Source organism: Scyliorhinus torazame, chromosome 5 (assembly GCF_047496885.1).
Source record: "Scyliorhinus torazame isolate Kashiwa2021f chromosome 5, sScyTor2.1, whole genome shotgun sequence".
NCBI classification, from domain to species: Eukaryota; Metazoa; Chordata; class Chondrichthyes; order Carcharhiniformes; family Scyliorhinidae; genus Scyliorhinus; species Scyliorhinus torazame.
This window is the reverse complement of record NC_092711.1, coordinates 144011633-144038815: the sequence shown is the minus strand read 5'-3', so window position 1 is coordinate 144038815 and position 27183 is coordinate 144011633. Positions and strand designations below refer to the sequence as shown.

Below are 27183 nucleotides of genomic sequence, written 5' to 3'. Positions count from 1 at the left end.
ATCCAGGAAGCTCCCAGAGGCGGCCTGCCTTTCGAATCGGCCCGGGGGCGGACACCAAGCTCGCACACAACCGCCCAAGCCTCCTCCACTTTTCACCCCAGGAGTTTGGACAGTGTCGGCCGTAGCTCCCACAATCCCCTGCGCTGGGGAACCCGCTCTATCCGCCGCACGGGCGGGTGATCAGGTACTGCGCATGTGTGGAGGAAATCCCAGCCCCTGACCTTCCTGTGAGGTGTTGGCTAATGGATAGAGTTAGGACCGGAAGGACGCTGGTCCTCCAATCAGCGCGGGCTTTGTGTGAAAGGAGATTGGGCTTCACACAGACTGAAACGCCCTCCTGTATCCAACATCTGCGAGTAAAACACTTTATTTTCTCCCCTTTCCATTTCTTTTCTCATTCTCGCTTTCAATTGGTCACTTGCAGCAACTGAAGGGAAAGGAAGTGAATCCCGGGAGGGTAGAGACTCTGGAAAAGTTGGCCCAGGTCTCTCTCTCTCTCTTAAAGACATTGACATCCTTTGCTCCCTCAGCTTGACACATTTATTTGTCGATACTCTCTCTCACGCTCAAATATGACAACTATAAACCATCCATGGAGCCCTGCCCCGACCAGCCTGTAATATAACAGACAACAAGATTTAGCTCAGTTGGCTGGACAGCTGGTTCGTTGATGCAGAGCGAGGCTTCAATTCCCAGCTGAAGTTATTCATGAAGATCCCACCTTCTCAACTTTGTCCCTCACCCGACATGTGTTGATCCTCAGGTTAAATCACCACCAGGTCAGCTCTCCCCCTCAAAGGGGAAAGCAGCCTATGGTAATCTGGGACCTTGGCGACTTTACCTTTAATAGAATAATTGAATCCACTTGATATCCACGGAAGCTTCAGGGAAGATAATAAATGCTCCATATCCAGCAACACTTCACCAGACTTCACAGACTTTATAATCCTGCACAGAATTCCCCAAATCCCTGTTTATCTCCTCTGTCCTCACAACCCTTTTCCCTCCCCCAAGTCGCACAGAGGGAATTGTTCCAATGTCGGCCTTTTTCTTTGTCAAACAGGTCAAGTATTTGCGTGGTTTATTCCAAACCTCGTACAATGTCTGCCTCGCAAACCTTTCTCGACCTGCTGAATCAATAGGGAGTCCAAAGCCACTCTTGCCGCATTAACCTCCTGCAGCAATAGCTTATTCAAAATCTCCTTATAATTCTGCTCGGCCTTCGTGAAACAAACCCCCAGACATTGCTGGTTCTTCAGCATACGAGCATAAACTTTACATGTCTCCCATAAAATGGAGGGGGAATACCAGGGGTCGTGTTAATCCAAAGGAAAAACTCAAACTCGTTTTTACAATGCTTAGTAAATTAAGTATCTCTTATCAGAGAGGCAACAAACCTCCACATTCTCGACCTGGGGGTGAACCCTCGAGTAGAATTCCAGAGAAACAGTGGGATGGTCCACAACCGATGGTCACGACGGTGCAAGAGGACACCAGGTGTAGGATCGTCCTTGATATTAAAATGTTGTTGAATCTAGTATGACATTGATGTGGAGCTGGAAAGAAGGTAAAATCTCCTCCCCTCGGGTGCAAAGTTCTCCAAACATCCACATAACCCACCTCCTCACAAGTAAAGGCCAATGCCCTGGCTTGCGGGGTGGGGGTGGAGGGGGGGTGGGGGTGGAAGGGGGTTGGGGGGTCCTGGTAACCAGGAGCTTATCTACCAGCGGATTTAAGGGACAGTTGAAATCACCAACCACAAAAGAGTTAGTTGAAGCTAACTGCAAAATCCACAAAGGCCTTAGTAATGAACTCCGGGAGCAATTCGGGGAGCCATAAACATCCATTATTGAAACAACATCTCCATGCACCAAACCTCTAATGATCACATATCGACCTCCTTTGTCCTTGGTGCAGGTTTCAACCTTAAAATGGATATTTTTATTAATAAGGATTGCCACATCCCTGCTACTTGATGAAAAGATGAAAAAACCTGCCCCACCCAATCCCGCCTCAATTTAAAGTGCTCATCATCCAGATGAGTTTCCTGTAATAAAGCTATGCCGACTTTCTCCTTAAGGAGAGGATAACCATAGATTATCATAGAATTTACAGTGCAGAAGGAGGCCATTCGGCCCATTGAGTCTGCACCGGCTCTTGGAAAGAGCACCCTACCCAAGGTCCACACCTCCACCCTATCCCCATAACCCAGTAACCCCACCCAACCCTAAGGGCAATTTTGGACACTAAGGGCAATTTATCATGGCCAATCCACCTAACCTGCACATCTTTGGACTGTGGGAGGAAACCGGAGCACCCGGAGGAAACCCACGCACACACGGGGAGGATGTGCAGACTCCGCACAGACAGTGACCCAAGCCGGAATCGAACCTGGGACCCTGGAGCTGTGAAGCAATTGTGCTATCCACAATGCTACCGTGCTGCCCCATTTGAGCCAGGGAAGTGGGATTGGAAATTTTCGGAGATGGGATTGAAAAGGAATTAGGACACTAAAAGACGTATTTCTTGGGGGTCGTTTTGCGGGATTGAAGGAGCTGGGAGCGAAGTATGGGCTGGAGCAAGGGGAAATATTTAGATATATGCAGGTTCGAGACTTTGCCAGAAAGGAGATAGAGCTTCCCAGTAGAGCCGGGGCGACAGGGGGACTGGGGAAGGGGTAGTATTGGTGGTTTACGGGGCTATTTTGGAGGAGGAGAAGGCGCCTTGTGTATTGATGTTTGCCCAATGTATTGTTCTCATGTATGGAATGATCTGTCTGAACTGTACGCAGAACAATACTTTTCACTGTATCCCGGTACATGTGACAATTAACAAATCCAATCCTCACCATTGAGGTGATAGTATTTCTAATCAGTAAGGCTACTCCACCCCCTCTGCCGAATTCTCTGTCCCTCCTGTAAACTTTATAACCGGTGTATTTGCCCAGTCCAGACCATCCTGCTACTTGTTTTTGGAACTGTATTGAGTTCCCTTGAGGCCTTTTTTGTACTCACAGCTCCGAAACTCCATCCCTCCGAGTCCACTCCCTGGAGACTAGGTCTGGGGAATAGGTATTGTAGTCGAGGTATTGGGGAATGAGAGGAAGGAATATTCCATAGAAACTAGAATTCTCTGTTCTGAATTTCTATCCTGTACTGAGTGTTGACTTTTGTAAACTCCTTTTACAGATATTACAAGAGGAGGAATTACAGACAGAGATCTCAATTGTCACGTCTCGGTCTTACAGAGTCACTCGATACCTTGGGATCTGAGTATCATCGGCCTTTGAATCTAGAAGGAGAAATGTTTGCCCAATCTGTTGGCTTCAAAAGATTTTAAACATCAATGTGACTGGAAAAGCACCGAGACAGACACACCCGAGTGAGAGTGTTCCAGGGGACTCACTGTGGAAAGAGCTTTAACCTGTTACACTGCCTGAAAAATACATCACACCATTCACAGCGGGGAGAGACCATACACGTGTTAATAATAATCTTTTATTGTCACAAGTATGAAGTTACTGTGAAAAGCCCCTCGTCGCCACATTCCGGCGCCTGATCGGGTAAGCTGGTACGGGAATTGAACCCGCGCTGCTGGCCTTGTTCTGCATCACAAACCAGCTGTCTAGCCACTGAGCTAAACCAGCCCTTCACCAGTTTGTGTGTGGTCAAGGCTTCAACTAATTGTCTGTCTGACCTGGGGAGACACGAGGAGACCCAAAACATGGAGAAACCATGGAAATGTGGGGATTGTGGGAATGGATACACAATCCCATCTCAGCTGGAGATTCATCGACGCAGCCACACTGGGGAGAGGCCGTTCACCTGCTCTCAGTGTGAGAAGGGATTCGCTCAGTTCTCCAGCCTGAAGAAACACCAGTGAGTTCACTCTGGGGAGAGGCCGTTCACCTGCTCTCAATGTGGAAAGAGATTCACTCAGTTATCTAATCTGAAGTCACATCAGCGAGTTCACACCAGGGAGAGGCCATTCCCCTGCTCCCAGTGTGGGAAGGGATTCACTGAGTTATCCAGCCTGCGGAGACACCAGCGAGTCCACACTGGAGGGAGGCCATTCATATGCATGGTGTGTGAGAAGGGATTCAGTGATTCATCTACCTTGCGGACACATCAGCGAGTGCACACCAGGGAGAAACCGTTAACCTGCTCCCAGTGTGGGAAGGGATTCAGAGATTCATCCCACCTGCGGATACACCAGCGAGTTCACACTGGGGAGAAACCTTTCACCTGCTCTCAATGTAGGAAGGCATTCACTCAGTTATCCAGCCTGAAGTCACACCAGCGAGTTCACACTGGAGAGAGGCCGTTCACCTGCTCTCAGTGTGGGAAGGGAACCCATGATTCATCGCACCTGCTGAGACACCAACAAGTTCACAAGTGATTACAGGAATTGGATTTTGCTGTTATTGTTTCTGCTTCAATTACATCCAGGACTGAATTTTGAGAGTAACGAGGCCGCTGAATAGCGGGAAATGCCAAAAACGAGATCCGCGCCAGGCGCCAAACAGTTTGCGATGCAACCGGCCCGTTGCCCTTGGTGAAATCAGGATCTCGCCGTAGCGAGGTGAGAAACCAATTATCACCTCTTCAGCCCTATTTCCATACAATTAACGAGAGCTACCCCAGATCCAATGGCCTTCCGTCATTCAGCGATCTCTTCAGCAAGTGCTCACACTGGCGGCGATTAGTATTTCTTTTGTAAAGCTTGAACCAGTCAGAAGAACTCCTGAGGTGAGCCGAGGAGGTGAGTAGCCATCTTTGCTCACAGGCAAAGAGCCCGGGGGCACTGGGCATGCTGCCCCAGTACTCGGGGGGGGTGGGGGACCTTCCGCAGGGGTGGGTTGCCATGGGGTGGGGTGGGGGGAGGCCTTGGGGGTGGCAACCACTCGGGCACCACCATGCCAACCCCTGGATCATGTGTTCCAGTTCCGGGGGCAACCCTTGTCCCTGCCCATCTGCCCCAACAGCCACCCGTAACCCCCACCGACTGCTGATGCCTCTGGCTGTGTGGCTGAAGGCTGTTGCTGATAGGGAATTGGCAATTGTGAGCCCTTCACAGATGCCAAGAGGATTCCTGTGGGTGGGCAGGCCTTGTAGCATGTGGGAGTCATTGCCTAGCATTGCAATCAAACCTTGATGCCTGGACACTGCGGGGGACAAGAGCATACACGCAGCATCCGCACACCCAGGGGATGGGACAGAGCCTCAGGGACATGTCCACGGCCAGAGGGTGGGTGGGTGCCACATCAGGTGGTGGTGGGGGGGGGGGGGGGTGCCTGGAGAGATGGGCAAAGGGACCAGGGGTCTGCCCGCATTGCAGAAGAAAGTGACAGAGGCATCATAATGTTTGTGCAAAGAGGTATTTATTGTGCTGTACGTTATCCCACTCCTGGTGGCGTGGTGGCGTGGTGCCCCCCCCCCCTCCCCCACCCCTGCGCCCAGTACCCTCGGTGATCCTCGACGTGCCTGGCCCTCCTAGCTCTAACACTATGTCTGGCTGTGACCAACGTTGACGAAGCTGCACAGGCGTGACTGACGTTCATTCAAGTGTCTATCTGAAACCGCGCACCAGGGAATGAACGCAGGCGGACCATTCTGGTTGAAGCCACGCTAACGTGACTGACGGATTCGAAGCCGCGGAGATGGGCCAACGCTCACTCGAGCATCTGGTTGAAGCTGCACAGGTTGTTGAAGCCATGCAAGTGGGCCAATGCTCACTCGAGTGTCTAGTTGAAGCCGCATAGTTCACTGCATTTTCTTTCCCTTTGTCTATTTGTTAGATTTCTTTCTCCATCGCATCAGAAAATAAATAAATAAATAATGCCGAATACAAAAAGAAAGAATGTTCCGGGTTCTGATTGAGGAGCCGTGAGCTCCATCACAGGGTTCATAGCGGAACATCAATCTCAGTTAATGCAGAAAGATGGTTGGGACCCACACCTTACGGCTGGGGGACAGGAAAGCTGGCGGATGGGTCAGAAGAAGTTTAGAGAACAAAAGGGGTAATAATTCTGAGCAGCCTATATTTAGTGAATAATTAGACAAAGGAATGAGACAATCCAGTCCAGCCGGTGGCTGCAGTTTGCAGCAACACAGTTGGGCAGATAGGGTGGGGCCGCCCTAGTGGATAAAACACAATCACCAATCGCCCTTGGGCCGAGGATACTGAGCCTCATCTCCCTGTGGCCAGAACCAATAGATACTGAGAATTGAAGGAAAAGGAGACATTTAGTAAACCCACAGGGTAAGACTAATCCTGAAGGAACACAAATTTGCTGAGGAATAGCAATGGTGTCACTTTACCTGCCTGAAGACACAGGAAACTGAGCGACAAAATGAAACAATTCAGCTGGACAGCTGGAAATGAAATACAGGCTTGTGTCTCAAAGGAAAACTCCGTCTGTGAAAAAGCATTTTTGCAAACTTTAAACCAAGGCCTTTCAGAGCAAGTTGATAAGGACAAGTACAGCTCCTCCTGCGATTACCAAGGGGGAGGCTGCCCTAAACATTACAGTCATATATTCTCCCCTCCCTTGTCCTGGCGAGTTAGCAACAGTTATAGTTAAAAATGTAACAAATGAATTTACTGTTCCATTTGAGATGCTAATAAGAGTTTTTTTATTGTGTTTAGTTCTAAAAAAATGTTTACAATTAGTTTGGATAGGAAACTAAACTTCATCTTATGTGAAACTCTGATTTAAATAAAATTCCAACCGCTCGGATTTAAGAGATAGGTTTGAAAGTAAGTAACCCATGTTTAGGTCAGTCTGTTCCAAAACAAAGATAAGACGAGTTTGGCAGCAATCCAATTTTAACTCCCCAGTACATTTGGGTGATAAAAAATGTTGAGAGTGAGTTTAAAACATTTTTTTTTTATTCTCCTCTTTTCTCACATTTTCTCCCAAATTTACACCCAACAATAATCAGTAACAAATATGTCAATCCCCATATCAATAACAACGATCCCATCCTCCCACCAAACCCCAAACATTAGCTCGCATGTTCACATAAACAAATGACAAAAAGGAATCAGGAATCACCCATAGTCGCCATTAACACACACAGCCCCCCTCCCCCTCCCCTCCCACCCACCCGCCCCAACTAATGTTCGATGTTATCCAGTTCTTGAAAGTGCATAATGAATAATGCTCATGAATTGTAGAACCCCTCCATCCTTCCCCTCAGTTCAAACTTAATCTTCTCAAGAGTCAAGAATTCCAACTGGTCCCCCCGCCACGCCAGGGCACAGGGTGGAGAGGCTGCTCTTCAACCCATCAGGATCCGTCTTCGGGCGATCAACGAGGCGAAGGCTACAACATCTGCCTCCGCACCCGTTTCCAACCCTGGCTGGTCGGACACCCGAATATGGTTGGAGTTCTATAAACATCTTCCATGACCAAAAGGGGGGGGGGGAAGTGTTGGAGGGCATTGTGTGATACTGGACTATGATATAAATTATAGGTGGCCCTGTAACTACATCTGTGCTCCCATATTACTTTTGAATAGTTCTGATGAAACAAAAGGTACTCATTGGCTTAGATGCCTGTTTAGAAGAGGCAATTTGTAGAAATAGATAGTGTATACACAATGCTGTTAACATCAGAAAAGACACAAAATGGCTGAACAAGCCTGTAAGCTGTCTCATGAGACCCAAGCGTGGGTATGTATAGAGAGTGTCCCAACAGCCGCTGATAACAGCTTCACAGAACAAGACTTGCAATGTATCCTTGATAAGCTCAAGGTCTAAGGCTGTAGACAGGGCACATTAGTTAGTTTTAAATGACTTCTGTATGAAGTTAGGGGCGGGTAAGACAACACCCACTTTAACCATATATGTGATAATTGGGTATGCCAGGAAAATTGATTTATTGCATGTAAAAAGTGTGACGTGAATATAGTTGATTGATTGTATGTAAATGAGAAAACAACTAATTCCGCCCCTTGAATCTGTATATTAACCCATGTGAGCTTTAGCTCAAGTGAGAGAAGGTGCTGTCACAGGCTGTGGAGTCTGAGACCTTCCCTCCCAGAATTCTGACATCATAAACTGCTTTTTTTTACTGATACTCAGGTCATCATGTGAATATTTTCACCCCTAACATTGTCATTCTTTTATTTAATTATGTGATATTCCCAATGAGAGAGTGACCTCGAGGAATTGAGCTGAGTTCTAACTGTACCATCAAGCAACATTGCATAATATTATGTATTAAAACCCCATTCCTGTTTGTTTCAGTCTGGTCAATGAACTTAAACTATGACGATGGAGCAATATAGGAAATGATAGAGGCAATGATTCAATAACAGTCCTGCTGATATTGTCTCTTTAAACATTTCAAGTTCTTTTTTAAATACATTTAGAGTTTCCAATTATTTTTTCCACCTCCCCAGCGCGCTGGCTTCATCCGTCACAGCTGGAGCTCCGAGTCAGCCCGCCATCGGCGGCGAGACTTTTCCCCCCTCCCCGCTCCCGCTGCCCGATCTCCCGTGTCTCGCGTTCAAGGAGCGAGCAGCCAGCTTCCGTCCTCCTCCACCTCCCTCGGCACCACCAGCAGCAGCTCACAGGGATCCTGGGCGATCTGGTCCTGCAGGAACTTCCTCAGTTCCTCCTCATTCCCGATTGGAACCGGGGCCTTTAGTTTGGAGTCCAGGTTGTAGTAGGCCCGTTGATTTGCCTGACTGCCACCCAGTGCTTGCGCTGGATGGGGAGCGAGACAAAGCCCAGCGTCATGTTGGAGGGAATGTTGAGGATGAAGCCATGGACCCGGCTCAGCACCGAGCTGCTGAGCGACTTGCGTTTATCCCACCAAATCGCAGCCAGACTTTGAGTTAGCAAGGCGGCCATGAGGACGTTGACATCATAGTTCCCGGTTCCTAACAAACTGCGATGTGGATTCACCAGAGAGTCGGGAGCCAGCCGGCCGCTCAGCCCGTCCAGCTGATGCTGGGTGAAGAGCGGCTGCTGCAGGAGGTTGTTGAGGGCGTGGAGGGCGCAGAGCTCCAGGCGCTGCCGCTCGTGGTACAGCGGAGGGGGGGGCTCCGACATCCCCACACCCGGGGGGGGCTCCGACATCCCCACACCCAGAGAGAGAGGGCAGGCCACTGGGTGAGTCACCGCCAACCCCGAGGATGCGGCATTCCCGCCCAGGCCCGGACACCGGACAGAGAGCCCTTTTTGCATCTTTTAACGACTTATTATTTTTGTTTTTCTTTCTTCACTCTAAAAACAAAAAATTTCTTCCAAAAAAAGTTTTTTTGAATATTCCTCAAAACGTCCCCCGGGGCCGGACTTCCGACTTCTTAAAAAAAACACACTCTAGGCGGGAGCCACCCGGTGTGGAACATCTCCACTACATTGCGCCCTGGCTTCGGGCCTGCCGCCTCATCCTCAGTTTGGCTCCGCCCCCTTTGCTCCAAATGCGTGCGTCCCGGGCCCGACACCTCAGCTCCGGCCGCCAGACACTCGCGTGGGGTTCCTCGCCGGTTCTGAAACCGGCCCGGCTGGACGCCCGGGACAGCCCCAAAGGCCGCCGAAAATCGGGGGGGGGGAGCAAAAATCGCGGAAACCCACAAAAGCGGCGTAGACAGTGGCCACCGGCGGGAGCTCCTCGAGGACAGAGACTTGAACTCTTTCCACAGTCAGTCCCCTGGAACACACTCACTCGGGTGTGTGTGTCTCGGTGCTTTTCCAGTCACACTGATGGTTAAAATCTTTTGATGCCGACAGATCCGGCAAACATTTCTCCTTCTAGATTCAAAGGCCGATGATACTCAGATCCCAAGGAGTGACTCTGTAAGACCGAGACGTGACAATTGAGATTTCTGTCTGCAATTCCTCCTCTTGTAATATCTGTAAAAGGAGTTTACAAAAGTCAACACTCAGTACAGGATAGAAATTCAGATCAGAGAATTCTAGTTTCTATGGAACATTCCTTCCTCTCATTCCCCAATACCTCGTCTCCAATACCTATTCCCCATACCTAGTCTCCAGGGAGCGGACTCGGAGGGACGGAGTTTCGGAGCTGTGAGGACAAAAACCTTATCTCGGGGATTCGCAGCCGAGTATCCAGGGAGTGGACTCGGAGGGGCAGGGTATCGGAGCAGTGACTATAGGAAGGATGAGCTAGCTGACCACTGCACCCTGGTACAGGAGGCCATTCAAGTGGGGGGAGGAAGTGGTAGTTGTCGGGGATTCTATAATTAAGGGAACTGATAACATCCTTTGGAAGCAGGACCGAGAGTCCCACATGGTATGTTGCCTGCCCGGTGCCAGGGTGAGGGGCATCTCTAACCGGCTTGAAAGGATATTGGAGAGGGAGGGGGAGGATCCAGTTGTTGTGATCCACGTTGGGACAAACAACATCGGCAAGACTCGGAAAGAGGACCTGTTTGGGGAAAATCAGGAACGAGGAACAAAATTAAAGAACAGGTCCTCAAAGGATATAATCTCTGGATTATTACACGAGCCACGTGCAAATTTGACACAGGGATGAGAAAGTTACAGAAGTAAGCACGTGGCTAAAGGAGTGGTACGGGAAAGAGGGGTTCCATTTCACGGGGCACTGGCATCAGTATTGGGATAGGAAGAATCTGTACCGATCTGGGACCAGTGTCCTTGTGGGAAGGATAAATAGGGAGGTAAGAAGTACTTTAAACTAATAAATGGGGGGGGAGGGGAAGGCCTCAGGGGAACTCAATACAGTTCCAAAAACAAGTAGCAGGATGGTCTGGACTGGACAAATATACCGGTTATAAAGTTTACAGGAGGCACAGAGAATATGGCAGAGGGGGTGGAGTAGCCTTACTGATTGGAAATACTATCACCTCAATGGTGAGGATTGGATTTGTTAATTGTCACGTGTATCGAGATACAGTGAAAAGTATTGTTCTGTGTACAGTTCAGACAGATCATTCCATACATGAGAACAATACATAGGGCAAACATAAATACACAGGGCGCCTTCTCCTCCTCCAAAATAGCCCCGTAAACCACCAATACTACCCCTTCCCCAGTCCCCCTGTCGTCAGCACCTCCTCCAGCAATGTGGAAGCTGGCTCTACTGGGAAACTCTGTATCTCCTTTCTGGCAAACTCTCGAACCTGCATATATCTAAATATTTTCCCTTGCCCCAGCCCATACTTCGTTCCCAGCTCCTTCAATCCCGCAAAACGACCCCCAAGAAATAAATCTTTTAGTGTCCAAATTCCTTTCCAATCTCATCTCCGAAAATTTCCAATCCCACTTCCCTGGCTCAAATCTATGGTTATCCTCTCCTTTAAGGAGAAAGTCGACATAGCTTTATTACAGGAAACTCATCTGGATGATAAGGAACACTTTAAATTGAGGCGGGATTGGGTGGGGCAGGTTTTTTCATCTCCTTTTCATCAAGTAGCAGGGGTGTGGCAATCCTTATTAATAAAAATATCCCTCTTAAGGTTGAAACCTGCACCAAGGACAAAGGAGATAGATATGCGATCATTAGAGGTTCGGTGCATGGAGATGTTGCTTCAATAATGAATGTTTATGGACATTCCCCGAATTACTCCCCAGAGTTCTTTGTGGATTTTGCAGAGCTAGCTTCAACTAACTCTTGTGTGTTTGGCGACTTCAACTGCCACTTAAATCGTCTGGTAGATAAGCTCCCGGTTACCAGGAACACCCCCACCCCCCGACCCCCACCCCGCAAGCTAGGGCGTCGGCCTTTACTTGTGAGGAGGTGGGTTATGTGGATGTTTGGAGAACTTTGCACCAGAGGGGCGGAGATTTTACCTTCTTTCCAGCCCGAATCAATGTCATACTGGAATCAACAAAATTTTTATGTCAAGGACGATCCTACACCTGGTGTCCTCTTGCACCGTAGTGAACATCGATTGTGGACCATCCCGTTTCTCTGGAATTCTACTCGAGGGTTCACCCCCAGGCCGAGAATGTGGAGGTTTGCTGCCTCTCTGATAAGAGATACTTAATTTACTAAGCATTGTAAGAACGAGTTGGAGTTCTCCTTTGGGTTAACCCAACCCCTGGTATTCCCCCCCTCCAATTTATGGGAGACATGTAAAGTTTATGCTCGGATGCTGAAGAACCAGCAATGTCTGGGGGTTTGTTTCACGAAGGCCGAGCAGAATTATAAGGAGATCTCGAATAAGCTATTGCTGAAGGAGCTTCCTGAGACAAGAGTGGTTTTGGATTCCCTATTGATGCAGCAGGTCGAGAAAGGTTTGCGAGGCAGACGGTGTACGAGTTTGGGAATAAGCCGAGCAAATACATGACCTGTTTGACAAAGAAAAAGGCTGACATTGGAACAGTTCCATCTGTGCAGCTTGGGGGAGGGAAAAGGGTTGTGAGGACAGAGGAGATAAACAGGGATTCGGGGAATTCTATGCAGGATTATAAAGTCTGTGAAGTCTGGTGAAGGGTTGCTGGATATGGAGCATTTATTCTCTTCCCTGAAGCTTACGGAGGCCTCAGAAAGCCAGCGTGAGCCTCTTAATGCTCCCCTTTCTAGGGAAGAGGTCTCAAAGGCCATGAAGGAGCTCAGCTGGGTAAAGCACCAGGAGCGGATGGCTGTGGGTGTGAGTTTTATAGGGGGCTTGAGGATTTGTTGTTGGACCCATTGATGGCGAGAAGGCTGGAGGACATCCTTCCAACAATCGTGGTGGGGGGGTTCCAACAATCGTGTGGGGGGGGGGGGGGGGGGGGGCGTGGCGGGTGGTAACCAGACTGGGTTTATAAGGGTTTTCCAGTAACAATGTTGGACGGTTGCTGAATGTGACTCAGGCTTTTCAGAAATACACAGTGGATGGGCTGGTGATCTCCTTCGATGCAGAGAAAGCTTTCGCTCAAGTCGAATTATCTGGTGCATACCGTTCGAGGCTTCGGAATCGGTGAGGATTATGTCGAGTGGATTAAATTGTTAGATTATAGGTAAAGTCGCCAAGGTCCCAGATGACCATAGGCTGCTTTCCCCATTGAGAGGTAGAGCTGACTGGTGGTGATTCAACCTGAGGATCAACATACCTCAGGCAAGACACAAGGTTGAGACAAGGTTGAATAACCTCAGCCAGGAATTGAACCCTCGCTCTGCATCACAAACCAGCTGTCCGAACAACTGAGGTTAACCGGCCCCTGTTATATTACAGGCTGGTCAGGGGCAGGGCTCATGGATGGTTTATAATTGTCGTATTTGAGCTTCAGAGAGAGTCTCGACAAATAAATGTGTCAAGCTGAGGGAGCAAAGGATGTCAATGTCTTTAAGAGAGAGAGAGAGACCTGGGCCAAGCTTTGCAGAGTCTGCACCCTCCCTGGATTCACTTCCTTTCCCTTCAGTTGCTGCAAGTGACCAATTGAAGGTGGGAATGAGAAAAGAAAGTGTTTTACTCACAGATGTTGGAGACATGAAGAAGTTTTCAGTCTGTGTGATGTTCAAGCTCCATTCACACAAAGCCCGCGCTGATTGCCTGGAGGACCAGAGTCCTTCCGGTCATCCAACCCTTCCCATTGGTCAACGCCTCAGCAGAAAGGTCAGTGGTGAGCTTTCCCTCGCACATGCGCAATCTCTCATCTCCCTCAGACATGCGCAATCTCTCATCTCCCTCAGACATGCGCAATCTCTCATCTCCCTCAGACATGCGCAATCTCTCATCTCCCTCAGGCATGCGCAATCTCTCATCTCCCTCAGACATGCGCAATCTCGCCTCTCCCTCAGACATGCGCAGTCCCGGGCCGGGGGGGAGAGAAAATCACCGAGAGGCTTCTCGCTCTGGCCGGAGCCGTCAGTCGGTTGCCTGGAAACCTTGTCTCGAGGAGGGGGGACAATGAATGGGGCGGTGGAAGGTTGTTGACCAATGGGAAGAGTTGGTGAACCGGAAGGACTCTCTTCCACCATCCAATCAGCTCCCCCGTTCGAACGTGGAAGCTGGACAATGAGGAAACCTGGGGCCTCGCACGGACTGAAAACTTCTTCATGTCTCCAACATCTGTGAGTAAAACACTTTTCCTCTCCTTTCCATTTATTTTCTCATTCCCACCTTCAATTGGTCACTTGCAGCAACTGAAGGGAAAGGAAGTGAATCCAGGGAGGGTGCAGACTCTGCAAAGCTTGGCCCAGGTCTCTCTCTCTCTCTCTCTCTCAAAGACATTGACATCCTTTGCTCCCTCAGCTTGACACATTTATTTGTCTGGCTAAAAGGATGGTTTCTTTCCGAATGTTCACAATTAAATGGCTGGTTTCTCCAGGCGATGGCTGACATTTAAGGGGACAGTAAATTAATACCAGAGACATGTCTCGTGCTGTTATATGGTACAGATTAGATATATTATTTATGGTTCTGTAATAAAGTACAATCCAGTAATCTCTTCCCTTGGAGGGTTATTAGTCTCTGGATTTCTCTTCCCAGGGACCAGTGGTGTGTGGGGGTCATTGAATATATTCACGGATGAGTTGGACTGATTTTTAATAAATTGTTTTGTTTTAAATCATTTTTAATCAATGAATGCAACAGAGTAACAGAAGAAAATCGTGGCAAATGGGCACAGAGCGGAACAAGAGATATTGCCAACATCAATCCAAGCAACACATTGCAGAATTAATTTGGAACAGGATATTTGAGGGACCAGAGCCTCGAGATGAAATGCCAGATCAATTGAAGAACCAGTTAACAGGTTAAAGTAGTGAGTGGGGAAAGAGGGTAAGGGTATATAACAGTTCAGTTTGTAAACCCAAAAATATCACAAACGGGACGGGCTAACAGCATAATGAAATTAAAATGAATTACACAACATAGATGACATAGAACTCCTGTAGTGCTGAAGGGTATTCGCCCCTTCACATCTGCACTGAGCCTCAGAAAGAGCATTTCACACAGGCCCACTCCCCATCCAATCCTCGTAAGCCTGTCCATTGATCATGGTCAACCCACCTAACCTACACATCTTGGACACTAAGGGGCAAAATAGTGTGACTAATCCACTTTCGCTGCACTTCTTTGGATAGTGGGAGGAAACCGGAGCACCCGGAGAAAACACTCAAAGCCACAAGGTGAATACACAAACTCCACACAGACAGCCACCCAAGGCTGGAATTGAACCTGGGTCCCTGACGCTGAGGGAGCAGTACTAACCACTGTGCCCTAAGTTAAATTGAATTCACTCATGGAAAGTCCAGGAGGAGCAAGTCAGTGAATTTGGAGCCTATCTATTTGAGATAGGAGTCCCATACTTTACCCAATGCATCAGACTCCGAATGAATTACAGACATAAAAATTGCATGGAGATGCTTTCCATAATCAGCCTATGCTGGTTTTGGATCGAGGGAGAACTGACTGGCCTGCTTCTGTATTGAGCCAGATGAATGTTGGCTCCATCCTAACCCAATCCCTTATGAACCTAAGACGAGAGGCCAATTGATGAAGCCTGATTTTTCAGGAGACCATACCCTCCCTTAGCTCCTGGTGATTGGAGCTTAACAAACTTGAGGCAAGGTTTATTTGTGTTCCAGGTAGAGTCATAGATATTTACAGCTTGGAAACAGGCCCTTCGGCCCAGCTTGTCCATGCCGCCCAGCTTCTATCACTAAGCTAGTCCCACTTGCCAGCATTTGGCCCATTTCCCTCTATACCCACCCTGCCCATGTAACTTCTAACTGCTTGTTAAAGGACAAAATTGTACCCGCCTCTACCACTGCCTCCGGCAGCCATTCCAGATGCTCACCACCCTCTACCAGCCTCCCCGAACAGGCGCCGTAATGTGGCGACTAGGGGCTTTTCACAGTAACTTCATTTGAAGCCTACTTGTGACAATAAGCAATTTTCTTTTCATTTCATTTCTATGTAAAGAAACTTCTCCTCTGGTCTTTTTGTATCTCTCTTCTCTCACCTTAAACCTATGCCCTCTAGTTCTAGACTCCTCTACCTGAGGGAAAATATGTTGACTATATACCTTTTCTATGTTCCTCATTATTTTGTAGACTTCTATAAGGTCACACCTAAGCCTCCTACGCTCCAGGGAAAAAAAGTCCCAGCCTATCCATCTGCGGTCTTACCAATGTCTTGTCCAACTTCAATAAGACATCCCAACTCCTGTGTTCAATATTCTAACCAATAAAACTGAGCATACTGAATGCCTTCTTCACCACCCTGTCCACCTGCGACTCCACCTACAAGGAGCTGTGAACCTGTACTCCTAGATCTCTTTGTTCTGTAACTGTCCCCAACTCCCTACCATTAACTGAGTAGGTCCTGCCCTGATTTGATTAATTCCCCTAACAACTCTGGTTGACAGCAGTATAGGCAGCATCTGCAGAGGGTACAACAGTCTGGGCAACACATTCACTTTAATGAAGGCAATCCTCGCCATGAAATCGGAAGAGCCGACCACCGGGCAAGGTCCCACCTAATAGTCACCATCAGCTGTGAAAAGTTGGCCCCATACAGCTGCCTGAAAGAGGGGCCATTGACATTCACCGGTTTTTAAATGGCATGGTGGGGGTGGGGGGGCATCTGAAGGGGAAGTTAGCAAGAGGAGGAGGCTTACACCTCAACCCCTCCCCACCGGCATGGCCTTGGACTCAGTAAAATTGATCTCGTAACCGGAGAAGGCACTGAATCTACCCACTACTCCAATAATGACCAGGACTGAAACACTGGGGATCGACATCATCAGCAGCCCGTCATCTGCACACAGAGTGATCGTGTGCTGCCTCATGCCACTCCCCAGTCCCGATATCAGAGGATCTGATCTGATATCCTCCAGCAAGGGCTCAATGGCCAATGCAAACAGCAAGGGGGACAGAGGGCAGTCCAGTCTTGTCCCTCTCTGAAGCTCAAGGTTTGATGCCCTTAAACCATTGGTGAGCACCGCCGCTGCCGGTTTGTGATGTATCAATTGAATCCACTCAATATAAACCTCACCCAACCCGAAGCCTCGCAGCGGATACACCAGATAATTCCACTCAACTCGAGCAAAAGATTTCTCTGCATCGAAGGAGATCAGCAGCCCATCCAGTGCATATTTCTGAAAAGCCTGAATCACATTCAGCAACCTTCCAACATTGTTACTGGAAAACCTTCTCCGTATAAACCCAGTCTGGTCCTCCCGCACGATTGTCAGAAGGATGTCCGCCAGCCTTATCGCCAAAACATAAGATCGCAGTTTCAAGTCAACATTCAAAAGAGAGATTGGGCGATAAGAGGCCCACTCCTTGGGTCCTTGCCCACCTTCAGGATCAAAGAGATATTAACCTCACCAAGAGTCGGTGGCAGCATCCCTGAGTCAAAAGAGTGACAATACATATCTATCAACGGGTCCAACAACAAATCTTCAATCCCCCGATAAAACTCACCCACAGCCATCCGGTCCCGGGCTTTACCCGGCTGCAGTTCCTTCATGGCCTTTAATACTCTTCCCTCGAAAGGGGAGCGTTAAGAGCCTCACAATGGCTTTCTGAGGCCTCCAGAAGCTTCAGGGAAGAGAAAACATGTTCCACACTCACCAACACATCAGAATATTGCTCAGACTTGTATAATCCTGCATTGAATTCCTGAAATACTAGTTTGTCTTCATGACCCTTTTCCCTCTCCGAAGCCGAACAGAGGGAATTGCTCTAAAGTCGACCTTTTCTTTGTCAAACAGGCTACGTATTTGCTCAGCTTATTCCCCAAACTCGTACAACTTCTGCCTCGCAAACGTCCAACTTTTCTGTTGGGACAATAGGGAGCCCAAAGCTGCTCCGCCGTGTTAACCCAAAGCACTCTTGCCGTGTTAACCCAAAGCCGCTCTTGCCGTGTTAACCCAAAGCACTCTTGCCGTGTTATCCTCCTTCAACAGTAGCCGACTCGGGCCCTCCATATGATTCTCCTCCACCTTCACCAAACAAACCTCCAGATGCCACTGGTTCTCCAACATCCTGCACCTTTTATTAGCAGTGTAAGATATGATCAGCCCCGAGCATAAACTTTACACGTCTCCCACAAAATGGAGGGGGAAATACCAGGAGTCGAGTTAACCGAAAGGAAGAACTCAAACTATTCCGTAAAGTGTGCCGTAAATGAAGTGTCTCTTATCAGGGAGGCATCAAACTTCCACGTTCTCGACCTGGGGGTGAGCCCTCGAGCAGAAACTCCAGACAAACGGGGGAAGGTCTGTGATTACGATGCTCCCTGTGGTGCAAGTGGACACCAGGTGTAGGATCGTCCTCGGCACAAACAAATTGCTGATTCGAGTATGACAATGATGTGGGGCTGGAAAGAAGGTAAAATCTCTGCTCCTCGGGTACAAAGTTCTCTCAACATCCACATAACCCACCTCCTCACAAGCCGAGGCCAACACCCTAGCTTGCAGCGTGAGTGGGGGGGTGGGGGGGTTCCTGGTAACCGGGAGCTTATCTACCAGAGAATTTAAGTGGCAATTGAAGTCACCAACCACAAAGAGTTAGTCGAAGCTAACTGTACAAAATTCACAAAAACCTTCGTAATGAACTCCGGGAGTAATCGGGATCCATAAAGATTCATTATTGAAACAACATCTCCATTCACCAAACCTCTAATGATCACATATCTCCCTCCTTTGTCCTTGGTGCAGGTTTCAACCTTAAAAGGGATATTTTTATTCATAAGGATTGCCACACCCCTCCTATTTGAGGAAAAGGAGGTGAAAAAACCTGCCCCACCCAATCCTGCCTCAATTTAAAGTGTTCCTCATCATCCAGATGGGCTTCCAGTAATAAAGCTATGTCGACTTTCTCCTTACGAAAGGAGAGGATCTTTTTCCTTCTGATAGGGTGATGGATGCCCCGTACATTCCCTGAGAAAATTTGCAGATTAACTGCTGCCATTAGTTAGGCGACAGAGAGACAGGAACAGATTTTCACACCACAATCGGGCGTGCGCCATTACCCCCTCCTCCAACTCTCTTTACACCAGAGGCACCAACGTTTCCACAAACTGCTCCTTTCACGGATAAAAGCCCCGTCTGTACCAGAGTAGGATAAAGTCAACAACACATAAACCCTCCCAGAATAACAAAAATACAAAAGAATCACCAACACAATAGATCCAAGGGGACATTCCTCAATAAGACTGAGGACCCGGAGGATTAACCCCACGGCCAGACTGTCGTTACCCTCAGGATACCTTCTCCAAAATGAGAAGAAAAGAAGGGCCAACAAGGGAATGGGGAATGAATGCCCCTCCCGCATTTTAGACTCACCCGTGAAGACCTACATCCACCACCACCCACCCTTCGGCAATGGCACCACTCGGTTCTGCCATGATTAACGCTCGGATAATAGAAGACAACGGATAATAAGCACACGGCACATCTGCCATAACTGAGATAAGATAATCCGAGTCCCTGGAACACTCGAGGAGAAGAAGAAGACATTCAATTGGCGCTCACAGAATAACAACTCCCTTCAACAGGATAAAAGATAACAATTTCAGACAACAACACCAAGATAGGGAAAGAGTTTAGATTAGAGCCTGAGTTAGTCTGAGCTGCAAATCATCGCTCCAATCGTAGCCCTTCGAGGATTTAGCGAAGACCAAGGCAGTAGTCAGATTATTGAAAGACTTGACGGAGTTGTCAATATAATTTTCAGGGTCACAGGATGACGCAACATAATTTACTGTAAGGTGAGGTGGGAGCCAGGTCTCACCTCACCTTGCCCGTCTCCAGGACCCTCTGGTGATCTTTCAAGTTGTGGAAGGGAATGATTACAGGCCTGGGATGAAAACTATCCCTTGGCCTCAAAGACAGGATCCGATGCCCTTTCTAATTTCTAATTCTAATACCCAGGCTTCAGATCCAGCTTGAGAAAACGTGGCAGCCGGTCCTCGAAGAACCTAACGCGAGCCTTCCCCTCCACACCTTCTGGCAGGCCGACGACTCAGATGTTCTTTCTCTGACCTTTGGTTCTCCAAGTTCTCCAGGAGTCCACCACACCACTCAGCCAGTTTTCCAAGGATTAAATTTGTGCCTCCGCCGAGGACGCATCTTGCTCAACGTTCAGGATTCTCTCCTCCGGATCATCGAGCCTCTTAATGGTGTTTTACAGCTCGACCTCATGAGCTCACAGATATTGAGTCAGCACACTCTGGTCAATAACACTGAGAATGTCGCTGACATAGATCGGCCAATGATCCCACAGAATAGACGAGCAGGCTCAATGGGCCAAATGGCCATCTGCAGCTCGTATTTGTTATGATCTCTGTGCCTAGGACAGGAAGCCGTGAGCATGGATCTGTCAATCAACCTGAATCAGCACCTTCAGGAGAATTGGGAGGGTGAATATTAGATACAGCAGTGAGAATGGAGGGAGAGTGTGTGGGATGGAGATTTGCAGCTTTTGGGGAATGAGCGAGGAAAGAATGTTCTCTAGGAACGAGAATTGTCTGTTCTGAATTTCTGTCCTGTACTGACAGTGATGTCTTTTGTAAATTGTTTTTACAGGATATTAGAAGAGGAGGAATTACAGACTGAAATCTCAAACTTCACGTCTCAATCTGACTGAGTCTCTCAATTCCTTGGAACTGAATATCACCCGACTTCGTATCTAGAAGGAGAAATGTTTGTCTTTTCTGTCAGCCTCAAAAGATTTTAACCATCAGTGTGACTGGAAAAGCACCGAGACACACACACCCGAGTGAGAGTGTTCCAGAGCACTGACTGCGGAAAGAGCTTTAACCTGTTACACAGCCTGAAAAAACATCACACCATTCACAGTGGGGAGAGACTGTACACGTGTTCTGTGTGTGGATGAGGCTTAAACTGATTGTCCAACATGGAGAGACACGAGGACACCCAAAACATAGGGAAACCGTGGAAATGTGGCGACTGTGGGAAGGGATTCAGGGTCCCATCTCAGCTGGAGGTTCATCGACGCAGCCACACTGGGGAGAGGCCGTTCACCTGCTCTGTGTGTAGGAAGGGATTCACTGAGTTATCCAACCTGCAGAGACACCAGCGAGTTCACACTGGGGAGAGGCCATTCACCTGCTCTCAGTGTGAGAAGGGATTCACTCACTTATCCAGCCTGCAGACACACCAGCGAGTTCACACTGGGGAGAGGCCATTCATCTGCTCTGTGTGTGAGAAGGGATTCACTCACTTATCCAGCCTGCAGACACACCAGCGAGTTCACACTGGGGAGAGGCCGTTCACCTGCTCTCAATGTGGGAAGGGATTCATTCGGTTATCCAACCTGCAGAGACACCAGCGAGTTCACACTGGGGAGAGGCCATTCACCTGCTCTCAGTGTGAGAAGGGATTCACTCACTTATCCAGCCTGCAGACACACCAGCGAGTTCACACTGGGGAGAGGCCATTCATCTGCTCTGTGTGTGAGAAGGAATTCACTCACTTATCCAGCCTGCAGACACACCAGCGAGTTCACACTGGGGAGAGGCCGTTCACCTGCTCTCAGTGTGAGAAGGGATTCACTACTTCAACGAGCCTGCGGAAACACCAGCGAGTTCACACTGGGGAGAGGCCGTTCACCTGCTCTCAGTGTGAGAAGGGATTCACTACTTCATCGAGCCTGCTGACACACCAGCGAGTTCACACTGGGGAGAGGCCGTTCACCTGTTCTCAGTGTGAGAAGGGATTCACTCAATCATCCGTCCTGCGGAAACACCAGCGAGTTCACACCGGGGAGAGGCCGTTCACCTGCTCTCAGTGTGATAAGGGATTCACTACTTCATCGAGCCTGCAGAGACACCAGCGAGTTCACACCGGGGAGAAGCCGTTCACCTGCTCTCAGTGTGATAAGGGATTCACTCAGTCATTCCACCTGCAGAGACACCAGCGAGTTCACACCGGGGAGAAGCCATTAACCTGCTTTTAGTGCGAGAAGTGTGAGCAAGCGGGTGACTTTTGAGGCGGAGTATTGTGGCGGATAAAGGGGGCCGATCTGTGATGGTGAGTGGTAGGCTGCAGGGGGCCCGGGTGGTGCTGGTGAATGTATATGCCCCGAATTGGGACGATAGAGGGTCCATGAAGTGCATGCTGAGCCGGCTCCCGGATCTGGAGGTGGGGGGGGACTTTAATCCGGTACTGGACCCGGCACTGGATCGATCCAGGTCGAGGTCGGGCAAGAGGCCAGCTGCAGCCAAGGTTCTGAGGGGGTTTATGGATCAGATGGGGGCAGTGGACCCGTGGAGGTTTGCCAGGCCAGCGGCTAGAGAGTTCTCCTTTTCCCATGTGCACAAGGCCTATTCACGGATAGACTTCTTCGTGGTGAGTAGGGAGTTGATCCCAAGAGTGGAGGGGACGGAGTACTCGGCAATAGCGATTTTGGACACTGCCCCGCACTGGGTGGAGCTGGAGTTGGGGGAGGAGAGGGGCCAGCGCCCGCTGTGGCGCATGAATGTGTCACTGCTGGCAGATGAGGTCTGTGGGCGGGGCCGAGGGTGCATTCAAAGGTACATGGAGGCCAATAATAATGGGGAGGTATTGGTGAGTGTGGTCTTGGAGGCGGTGGTCAGGGGAGAGCTAATCTCAATCAGGGCTCACAGGGATAAGAGGGAGAGATTGGTGGGGGAGTTACTGAGGGTGGATAGGAGATACGCGGAATCCCCTGAAGAGGGGCTGCTGAAGGAGCGCCGGAGCCTCCAAACGGAGTTTGATTTGCTGACTATGGGGAAAGCTGAAGCCCAGTGGAGGAGGGTACAGGGTGCAGCGTACGAGTATGGGGAGAAGGCCAGTCGGATGCTGGCGCATCAGCTACGTAGGAAGGAGGCGGCAAGGGAGATTGGAGGAATCAGGGACAGAGGAGGGAACACGGTGAGGAGTCCGGCCAAAATAAATGAGGTCTTTAGAGATTTCTACGGGAACCTGTACAAGTCAGATCCCCCAGCGGGGGGGGGGGGGGGGGGGGAAGGAGGATGTGGCGGTTCCTGGACCAATTGAAGTTTCCAATGGTGGAGGAGGGGCAGGTAGAAGGTTTGGGGGCACCGATCGGGATGGAGGAGCTGGTTAAGGGGTTGGGGAGTATGCAGGCGGGCAAGGCCCCGGGGCAGATGGGTTCCCGGTTGAGTTCTACAGGAAGTTTGTGGAACTGCTGGGCCCGTTGCTGGTGAGAACCTTCATCGAGGCGAAGGAAGAAGGGATTCTTCCCCCAACGATGTCGCGGGCTCTGATCTTGCTTATCCTCAAGCAGGACAAGGACCCGCTGCAGTGTGGCTCGTATAGGCTGATTTCGCTCCTCAATGTGGATGCCAAGTTGTTGGCGAAGGTCCTGGCGACTAGGATTGAGGATTGTGTCCCGAGAGTGATACACGAGGACCAGACGGGGTTTGTGAAGGGCAGGCAATTGAATGCAAATGTGCGGAGGCTCCTGAATGTGATCATGATGCCCTCGGAGGATGGGGGAGGCGGAAGTGGTGGCGGCAATGGAAGTGGAGAAGGCCTTTGATCGGGTGGAGTGGGAGTACCCGTGAGAAGTGCTGGGCAGGTTTGGGTTCGGTGAGGGGTTGATAGGGTGGGTCAAATTGTTGTACCAGGCCCCGGTGACGAGCGTATCGACAAATCGGCTGAGGTCAGAGTACTTTAGACTGTACTGCGGGACAAGACCGGGGTGCCCCCCTGTCCCCCCTGATGTTTGTCCTGGCAAATGAGCCGCTGGCCATGGTGCTGAGGGAGTCTATAAACTGGAGGGGGTTGGTCCGGGGAGGGGAGGAGCATCGGATCTCATTATATGCAGATGACCTGCTTTTGTATATCGCAGTTCCAGTGGAGGGGATTGCAGAGGTCATGTAGACCCTTAGGGAGTTTGGAGACTTCTCAGGATACAAGCTCAACGTTGGGAAGAACAAGCTCTTTGTGGTGCATGCGAGGGGCCAGGAGAAGAGGTTGGAGGAGCTGCCGCTCAAGAGGGTGGAGAGGAGTTTCCAGTATTTGGGTATCCAGGTGGCCAAGAGTTGGGGGTCCTGCATAAGCTCAACTTGGTGTGGTTGGTGGTCCAGATGGAGGAGGACTTTAAGAGATGGGACGTGTTGCCACTCTCCCTGGCGGGCAGGGTGCAGTTCATTAAGATGACGGCCCTCCCTAGGTTCTTGTTCGTGTTCCAGTGCCTATTCTCATCCCTAAGGCCTTTTTCAAGCGAGTGAGCAAGAGCATTATGAGGTATGTGTGGGCAAGTAAGACACCGAGGGTTAAGAGACTGTTCCTGGAGCCCAGTCGGGAGGGGGGTGGGCTGGCACTGCCGAATCTGTGTAGTTACTACTGGGCAGCTAATGTGGCAATGATTCGGTAATGGAGGGGGAGGGGCGGAGTGGAAAAGACTAGAGGCGGCGTCATGTGTAGGTACTAGCCTGGAGGCACTGGCGATGGCACCGTTGCCGCTACCGCCGACGCGGTACACCACGAGCCCGGTGGTGGCGGCGACATTGAGGATCTGGGGGCAGTGGAGATGGTACAGGGGGGAGGTGGGGGCCTCAATCTGGTTCCCGATACGGAACAACCATAGGTTTGCACCGGGCAGGATGGATGGCAGATTCCTAAGTTGGCATCGGGCGGGAATCAAAAGGATGGGGGACCTATTCATTGATGGGACTTTTGCCAGTCTGAGGACGCTGGAAGAGAAATTTGGGTTACCCCTGGGAAATGCCTTCAGGTATGTGCAGGTTGGGGTCTGTGAGGAGGCAGGTAGGGGAATTCCCGCTGCTGCCTGCCCGGAGGATACACGACAGGGTGATTTCGGGCGTGTGGGTCAGAGAGGGTAAGGTCTGGGCAATATACCAGGAGCTGCAGGAGGCGGAGGGAGCCTCGGTGGAGGGGCTGAAGGGCAAGTGGGAGGAGGAGCATGGCGAGGAGCTCGATGAGGGCCTGTGGGCTGACGCCCTGGGCAGGGTTAATTCCTCCTTGTGTTGCGCCAGACTCAGCCTGATCTCGTTTAAAGTGTTACGCAGGGCGCATATGATAGGGGCCGAGGATGTGTAAGTTTTTTTGGGTAGAGGACAGGTGTGTGAGGTGCTCGGGGAGCCCAGCAAACCACGCCCATATGTTCTGGGCGTGCCCGGCGCTGGCGGGGTTTTGGAGGGGCTTCACAAAGGCTATGTCCAAGGTCTTGGACACTCGGGTAAAACTGAGCTGGGGATAGCAATATTTGGGGTGTCAGACGAGCCGGGAGTACAGGAGCCGAAAGAGGCCGGAGTTCTGGCCTTTGCCTCTTTGGTAGCCCGGAGAAGGATCTTACTAATGTGGAGGGACGCGAAGCCCCCAAGCTTGGAGGCTTGAATCAATGACATGGCGGGATTTCTCAGGTTGGAAAGATAAAGTTTGCCTTGCGAGGGTCTGTGCAAGATTCTCCAGACGGTGGCAACCGTTCCTAGACTTTCTCACGGAACGTTAGGTGGAGGTCAATAGCAGCAGCAACACTGGGTGGGGGGGGGGGGTGTTCTTGTTTTGGTTTATGTAAGGGGCATTTGTCCCATTTTTATTCTTAATTTGTTAAATCGTTTAAGGGTTAGAGGATTAAGATGCTTTGTTTGTTGGCGTATTGCCCTGTTTATTTCTCTATTGTATATTTTCTTTCCTTTTTGTAGTGTTTTGTAAAAATTATTGAAAAACATTGAATAATCATAATTTTAAAAAATAAATAAATAACAGATTAATTTGCATTTATACAGCACATTTAATGTAATTAAATTTCCCAAGGTGTTCCACAAGGACATTGTAAATCCAGGTTTCACAAATGATTTGATAAAATTGTCCAAGCTCATGATCATGACAGAAAATACTGCTTCTCCCTGTCTCTGCCTCCACACACTCCTCCCTATTGATTGTAACACTAATTCATCCCATTTATCCTCCTCCTGCTTTTCCCCCAATTCGCCTCCCCTGAAGATGCTGACTCTCGGGTTCAGTTTCACACTCCCCAATATGTCTAAATCGTTACAGCTGAAGTTAACAAAAAATTGTGCTAAGGGGAGTCACAAAATCCAGTGACTACCCACATGTACTCTGTGTCTGGAATGGGGGCACTGCTCGCCACTCCCTCTTTTCATCCCAGTCCCAGACGTTTGTAGACTGGGCTCCGGATGGGTAATGGCGGCTTAATCTCCCATAGTCCCCAGCGCCGGGGAAACCGCTCCATCCACCGCGGGGGGCGGGGCCATAACGAGAGGAGAAGAGGCGCATGCGTGGTGGTGATTATTCCCTCGGGTCAAAGGAGCATCGATGACCACGTGACACCCGTTGCCCATTGTCTTCAGGCAGGCGGCCAGCAACCAATGGAAAGATTGGAGGACCGGAAGGACTCTAGTCCTCCAGCTATTGAGAGCGGGGGATTTGTCTGGATGACATTTGAGCTTCACAAAGACTGAAGCTCCGTCCTGTGCCCAACATCTGTGCGTATAACACTTTATTTTCTCCACTTTTCCATTTCTTTAATCATTCTGGCCTTCAATTGGTCCCTTGCAGCAACGTTATATTCCAGAAGAGAAAATGCTGGAAAATCTCAGCAGGTGTGGCAGCAACTGAAAGGAGAGAAAAGAGTTGACATTTAGAGTCCAGATGACTCTTTGTCAAAGCTAAAAGGCGTTGATATTTATACTGTAGTGTGACGGAATGAAAGATGAGTCATAGCCGCAGAAACAAAGCAAAAAGAGTGCTAATAGCTACAGAAACCAAGGGGAAAGAGTGCTAATGATAGTCCCCAGAGAGAATAAAAGATGTGAAAGGTCAAACAGCCGAGAAACTAAAATCAGAGGGAAAGGTGTGACAGATACAGATGTGGGGAGAAGGGGGACATGGGTGGGAGAGAGGTAAAATGAGAGAAAGGGGGAAGCAAAGGGGAGAAAAGGTAAGGAAAGAGAATAAGATTGGGGGGAAAATATATATGAAGAAAGAAATAAAAGGTAAAAGACAGTTAAAATGAGATGGAATTAAAACGAAAAGGGTCGAGGTGGGTAGAGCTAATCATCTGAAGTTGTTGAATTTGATGTTCAGACTGGAAGGCATGTCTAACCGGAAGGTGAGATGCTGCTCCTCCAATATGCGTTGAGCTTCTCTGGAACATTGTAGCAGGCCAAGGACAGGGCATGGGAGCAGGGTCTTGTGTTAAAATGGCGAGCAATGGGAAGGTCAGGGTCCTGAATGCACACAGACTGAAGGTGCTCAGCAAAGCGATCACCCAGTCTACGTTTGGTCTCTCCGACATAGAGGAGACGA

General features: G+C 49.5%; 1 protein-coding gene and 1 pseudogene across 1 annotated transcript; one reads left to right on the top strand and one right to left on the bottom strand.

Annotated features, from left to right (window-relative positions):
- Positions 1–7114: 7114 nt before the first annotated feature.
- LOC140419974 (josephin-2 pseudogene) lies at positions 7115–13615 on the bottom strand (annotated as a pseudogene).
- A 124-nt stretch (positions 13616–13739) lies between these two features.
- On the top strand, positions 13740–22873 carry LOC140419973 (uncharacterized). The gene is made up of 2 exons (XM_072504009.1): positions 13740–13996; positions 20464–22873. The coding sequence occupies exon 2, from the start codon at positions 20795–20797 to the stop codon at positions 21854–21856; it is 1062 nt and encodes a 353-aa protein (XP_072360110.1). The 5' UTR covers positions 13740–13996; positions 20464–20794; the 3' UTR covers positions 21857–22873.
- The last annotated feature ends 4310 nt before the right edge of the window (positions 22874–27183 follow it).

Bases quoted from the DNA above. Each gene is read 5' to 3' on its own strand.
- LOC140419973 (XM_072504009.1), top strand. From the start codon at position 20,795: ATGGAGAGACACGAGGACACCCAAAACATAGGGAAACCGTGGAAATGT.